The 5,765-nt window shown below is 36.2% G+C and overlaps 2 protein-coding genes across 2 annotated transcripts; one reads left to right on the top strand and one right to left on the bottom strand.

Annotated features, from left to right (window-relative positions):
• Positions 1-2,445, top strand: LOC149383842 (ubiquitin-conjugating enzyme E2 2). The gene is made up of 6 exons (XM_089628948.1): positions 1-223; positions 721-854; positions 994-1,019; positions 1,546-1,635; positions 1,719-1,807; positions 2,006-2,445. The coding sequence occupies exons 2-6, from the start codon at positions 730-732 to the stop codon at positions 2,132-2,134; spliced, it is 459 nt and encodes a 152-aa protein (XP_089485074.1). The 5' UTR covers positions 1-223; positions 721-729; the 3' UTR covers positions 2,135-2,445.
• Positions 2,446-3,121: 676 nt separating this feature from the next.
• LOC149383841 (microtubule-associated futsch-like protein) lies at positions 3,122-5,503 on the bottom strand. The gene is made up of 6 exons (XM_089629406.1): positions 5,355-5,503; positions 5,138-5,249; positions 4,385-4,745; positions 3,812-4,289; positions 3,675-3,730; positions 3,122-3,532 (listed from the first exon to the last, which is right to left on the bottom strand). Exons 1-6 carry the CDS (start codon positions 5,380-5,382, stop codon positions 3,488-3,490), a joined length of 1,080 nt encoding a protein of 359 aa, XP_089485532.1. The 5' UTR covers positions 5,383-5,503; the 3' UTR covers positions 3,122-3,487.
• Positions 5,504-5,765: the final 262 nt, after the last annotated feature.

Raw genomic sequence — 5,765 nt, 5'->3', positions numbered from 1 at the left:
CGAACAAAATATCCCTCTCTCCTCGTTTGTTCTTTTCCTTTTTCTCTCCATGAACGCTTTCGATCTGATGATTAGATGATACACTTTGTCGTTTGTTTTTCCTTTAATCGATTTCCTTGAATCTGATTCTAGGGTTTCTGTCTCTCCATCCCATCGCAGCTTTTTACTCTTTGGTAGTGGCTTTGGAGCTCTGCGCGACTCCGAGTTCTGAATCCGATTCGAGGTAACAGAATTTCTCGTGACTTTTCCCCTCGAATTCGTTTCTTTGATTTTTATTTTTATTTTTGGGGATCGATGTTAAGGTGTTGTGTGAACTCTGCTATATCGATGAGAAAAGTTTGATAGAAAATGTTTCTGGTTTCGAGTTTGGTTTTCGTTAAATACCCTAGCCTTACGTTTCTCTTACTAGCATAATCTAATGATTCCAGATTTATAGTTGATTGTAATAATTCCTTGCTGATTTTCATTCGAATTCGTATAGATGAATATGTATTGTTTGCTTACTCTGCATGGTCTTATGAACTATGATTACTATATGTTTTCAGATAATTTCAAAGAATAGTAAAAGGTTGATACTTTGTGATATAGTCATTATTGCAAATTAATATAAACTGGGTGAATTCAATTTATAAATTATATATGGGAAAGACTTTTAAGTTTGTTTAGGGTATGTTTTATCGTATTTGATTAATCTTGGCAAGCATTTATATGAATTTCTAGCTCGAGAAAATGTCGACTCCGGCGAGGAAGAGGCTGATGAGAGATTTTAAGAGGTTGCAACATGACCCTCCTGCCGGGATTAGTGGAGCACCTCAAGACAATAACATCATGCTTTGGAATGCTGTTATATTTGGGTGAGTTTGGAATAAAATTTACGATGTTGTTACAATGTGCCACGTTTTTTTTATCTCTCTCTTTATGGTATTGAATTTATTTATTCCTTTTATTTTTTTATCATGTCATCGAGTAACCTTTTTCTGGTTTGGATTACAGCCCTGACGACACTCCTTGGGATGGAGGTTAGTGAACTGATACCTTGAAGCTTTAGTTCATAGAATTTTTATTTCCTCGCTCACATTTTGGTTTATTGTGTAGTCTTGCTGAAATTTTATGTTGCTTAATGTGGTCTTCAAACATTCGTGAATCATACATTGTGAACCTGGTGTTTCTACTGATAGGTGTTTCTACTGATAGGTGTTTCTTACACATAATAGGCTGGAAGTTTGTCGTAGGCAACTTTTGTTCTTTTATAAGAATTTCTAATGACAGGTTCATTAGTGCTAAATTGAACATACAAAGTTACATCTGTTGGAGATTGCTATGGCAGATTGAGTGAAATTGATGTGTTAATTTTATAATCTAGATTTTCATTAAATTTACTAAACATTATGGTTCTATGCCATTCTCATAGGGTTCATTTCATTGATTGAACATACAAAGTTACGCTTTATAGAATATTTCATTACCCGACAATAGAAATTTCGAGTATCAGTGCATGTTCTTTGTTTTTCGTTAAAGAGAGAACCTGTAATTTCATTCATGCAGGGACGTTCAAGTTGACTCTTCAGTTTACAGAGGATTATCCAAACAAACCACCTGTAGTTCGGTTTGTTTCTCGGATGTTTCATCCGAATAGTAAGTTGAACAACCATCTCTAGCATCAGTTTTAGTTCAAGTTCAAGTTCTGAGTCTTAATTCTCTTTCTGAATTTTTATCAGTTTATGCCGATGGAAGTATTTGTTTGGACATCCTACAAAATCAGTGGAGTCCTATTTATGATGTAGCAGCTATACTCACATCTATCCAGGTACTGCATTTACTCCATTGATACTACTATATCATCATAATATAGGTTTTAACTTTCAATCTGAATTTGATCAAATTAATTATTAGCTTATACTTCACTTGCATGATCAACTTTTGGTCTATACAAGGAAAAACCCTTTTGAGTTCTCTGTTTGCTTTAAAATAAATGATTCATTCCCACTATTTTTGTATATCTCAGTCACTGCTATGTGACCCCAACCCGAATTCTCCTGCGAATTCTGAAGCGGCTCGTATGTTCACCGAGACCAAGCGTGAGTACAACCGAAGAGTGAGGGAAATCGTGGAACAGAGCTGGACGGCCGATTAAACCAAATAATGTAAGTGGAATATAGGGCAGTCTGGTTTGACTGTTTGAAAGCTGTATCTCAACTATTAAGTTTCAAGGCACAGGCACTTTTTTTTTCTTTTCGAGACCCTTTTGTGTAAACTTTAAGATTGACATTAATGTTGTATTTCAATGTCTGTTCCTCAATATTGTGAAACGCTAGATTTGTTTCTTAAGTGGGTTGCCTCATTGCTTCTCCTCACTCCATGTATAATAAATAGTGTTTTGTGATTTTTTTTGTTTTTTTGTAAAGACCTTGGATTGGTATGAACCTGTTTTATTTTATTATACTATATGAATACAACTTGAAGTTGTGAATAACAATTTTCTTTTTATAATGGTGTTTAAGAATAGAACTTCTGAAGTGTTAAGTATGATGTTCGTAGAGCGAGTTGTGATGGGATTTTAATTAGATCTGATTTCCACTTCACAAAGTTTGTGATTCTAATACAAAAGTATTTTGAGTTTAGTTGCATTTCCAGAGATTTAGTTTTAGCTGGTATCCTTATTTTGTTTTAGTTGATGTGCTGTGAACTATGTTTTTAGAGCATTTTTCAATGGTGTTAATTGAAAGGCTTAGTCTTTGTATAATAGATACATTTATAAGAATGAAAGATGGATTTAGTAGTAAGCTTGTTCACGCCGTTCTCTGTCTGGTGCGAAAATGTGAGTCAGTATTACAAGAAAAACATGATTCATTTCAAAAGGCAATTAACACGTATCAAAGTCATTTTATTTTATAGAAGGAAAAAAATGCAAGTTTAGCAATCTAACTGATTTAACAATTTATTATCTGTTTTATATTACTGATGTATTCCACATGAAATCATTTTTGTCTCCAAGATAAGTCTGATAGGTAGTGATTGGTAGGACCGCAAAACCTTATTTGCTAAATTTTTTTATTTTTGTTTACGCAAAGAAACCTCCTTTTTTTATTGTAACATGATTGCTTCTGTAGGAAATAAAAAGGATTCAATAAATATTTTATTCTCTTATTAAACATTCAAGTGTTCAGAAAAGCTGGAAATTTTTTTGCCAAGAAACAATCAAACCATCAATCCAACGATTGTAAACACAGGTGAATGATTTGAATTAACATTCTGTATGATAAGAAATTGTATAAAAAACTACACACAAACAGCAATCCAATATATAACACACATAAAAAAAAGGTCCCCACTCTTTTTTTTTTAAACTCTCTTAGACAAACTGACACACTTGCCATAGTCATTTCTATACAAAGGAAAAGCCCTCACTACACAAAAACACCGAAGACAAACCCATTAAGAAATAATTGAAACCATCTTGTTGTCGGCCAAACTCGCAGCAGAATGGTTACATGACCTCAGTCAACCCGATCTCTTCCATCGACGAACATTCCTAAGCACAACACCACAGGAAAATTGTTAATAAGATAAGGGTTGCATATAATCACAATGTTAATCCACACGACAATCAGAAAATAGTGAGAGATTCAGTGATGTATCTCTGAACAGAATCATGAAATGCCAGAGTAATTTACCATGTTTTCTTTGTTCTCTTGGAGTGTAATTTCTGTAGTGGAAGGGCTGACAGAGCCTGCAATGGTACCAAGTCATTAGAAACTAAATCATAACATCAATCCACAAGTTTAAACAGAAATCGTTTAACCCGACTTGCCTTCATCGATGGTTGATTTCTTTCCCCTTTTCTTGGTCAATTCCTTTTCTTTGTTAGCCTCTTGCTTAATTGGCTTCTGGGGTTTCTTTATAGCAGACTTGTTGAGACCAGAGTCAGGGAGAGACCTCGAATTCGTTGATGTTTTAGTCAGAGAAGCCCTAACCTTGGTTGTAACAGGATTAGTCTTCTGACCCAAGTTCTTCTTGATCGATCCTGTAGCTGGGGTGACTGGCTTTGCAGTGACACTGGGTTTCGGCTTCCTGATACTAGAGGTCGAAGATGAGCTTCGGATTTCATCATCTGAAGATCGAGTTTCCTCTTCGGGAACCCGAGAACAGGTTTCTGAGACCTGAACCTGCACCGAGCTGTCAGCAGCAACATTGTAGCGCTCAGATAACTCCTTCACAGACTCTCCTAGTTCTTCTAGGTTATGACGGCGTGTATAAGATGCTAGCTCTTCTCTCATTTTCTGAAGAGGCTACGCCATACAAGATCAAGGGAAAGTATGAGAATTATTTCGAGCATGATAAAAAATACAAGTCTGACTAAAAGTTCGACATTAAAGTTTTATACCTCGCAGCCGGCCTCTAAGGCGAGCTTGAAAAACCCGAGAGAGATCGCGTGTTTCGAAGCAGATTCAGACACTTTAATCTGGGACAGCCAATAAGACGACGAGGAAAGCACGCTGAACTTCTTTCGGGTCGAGGATCTAGGGATATCAGAGGCCGGTGTGTCGGGTTTCTTTAGAGCACTGACGGTCTTTTTTGCTCTGACCTCCGAGATCGGAGTGATGTCGCTCCTCGGAGGCCTTGGCGCCGGACTTGCAGAAGACTTTGAAGGGATTGAAAGCCGCCTCGGTGGCTTTGCAGGCTTAGCATTTCCCGATAGATTAAGAACGCTAACGCTTTTGCTAACACTCGATGTTGCTCTCACCCTGAAATGAACGGGAATAAAAAACTTGTCACTATTCATAAACTGCAACTGGGCTTGATCTATTAATAAACTGCTTTACTTGTGTTATCTTCCACTTCTTCAGTACAAAAATCAATACACAAAAAAGAAAAATGTTTACAGGGCAATAATTTCTCTAATGTCTTTTACCTAATCACTATACCTGATATAGGATAAGCAATATTTTACACAATTCACCACGAGCACAGAACATATAATCGCCAAAAAGAAATTTGACCGAATTTTTCCTCTATATCCCTTGATACTCACAGTCGTAAACAAACGCAACTCAACAGAGCAAAACAAAACACCAAATTAATAAACAAAACTCATTTCCAGAAGTGAAAATACAGACAACGAAGAGAATTAATTTACCGGCTCTTCGAAGCCGTGGAATAGGACAATTCTGACGAAGCCGCTGGTTTTTCCTTCGTTTTAGCACCAGATCTGAGCGGGTATCGCTGAAGCTTCGGTCCCGCCGAGTTTCCTATATTTGAAGAAGCAAAACAAGCACAAAATTCAAAAATTGGCTCTGATTCTCTAAACAACAGCGAATATATATTATATATAAATTGAGGATCGAACTTCTAACCAGATTGAGCATTCGGAGAATCCTCCATGATTTCTTGACTCGTTGAAGAAGAAGAAGAGCGGTTTGAGTTTTTTTAGAGAGGAAAAACTAGAATCTGTTTCGTTTTTATTTGTTGTTTTATTTGATCGACGAGGATTGGATTTATAAACCTCTCTTTAACCATAAACACTTTTTATTTGTTTTTTTTATTTTTATTGTTCCTTTGTTACGGATTTTGGGCGGGAATTGGAATAGTGGACCCCACATTTGAGCACTCAAATTCGTTTAATATAAATAGAAATGAAAAATGCCTACACCCCGCGGGGAAATAGTGAAAAGATTTAGTGAGCCGTTGAGGAAAAGGAATGTGAAATATTCCGTATCATGCTTTGTAAAAAAATAGTCGCTAAATTATATGTAACTCTTGCATTT

The sequence above is a fragment of the Urtica dioica genome, chromosome 10 (assembly GCF_054948205.1).
Source record: "Urtica dioica subsp. dioica isolate 48M chromosome 10, U.dioica_male_clone48M_v1_H2, whole genome shotgun sequence".
NCBI lineage: Eukaryota > Viridiplantae > Streptophyta > Magnoliopsida > Rosales > Urticaceae > Urtica > Urtica dioica.
Note: the sequence above shows the minus strand (reverse complement) of the source record. Positions and strands in the feature narration are given on the sequence as shown.

Bases quoted from the DNA above. Each gene is read 5' to 3' on its own strand.
- LOC149383842 (XM_089628948.1), top strand. From the start codon at position 730: ATGTCGACTCCGGCGAGGAAGAGGCTGATGAGAGATTTTAAGAGGTTG. The intron at 855-993 runs GTGAGTTTGGAA...TTTGGATTACAG, and splicing joins TGGAATGCTGTTATATTTGG to CCCTGACGACACTCCTTGGG. The intron at 1,808-2,005 runs GTACTGCATTTA...TGTATATCTCAG, and splicing joins CTATACTCACATCTATCCAG to TCACTGCTATGTGACCCCAA.
- LOC149383841 (XM_089629406.1), bottom strand. From the start codon at position 5,382: ATGGAGGATTCTCCGAATGCTCAATCTG. The intron at 4,746-5,137 runs GTAAATTAATTC...CGTTCATTTCAG, and splicing joins TCCACGGCTTCGAAGAGCCG to GGTGAGAGCAACATCGAGTG. The intron at 4,290-4,384 runs GTATAAAACTTT...TGTATGGCGTAG, and splicing joins CCTTAGAGGCCGGCTGCGAG to CCTCTTCAGAAAATGAGAGA.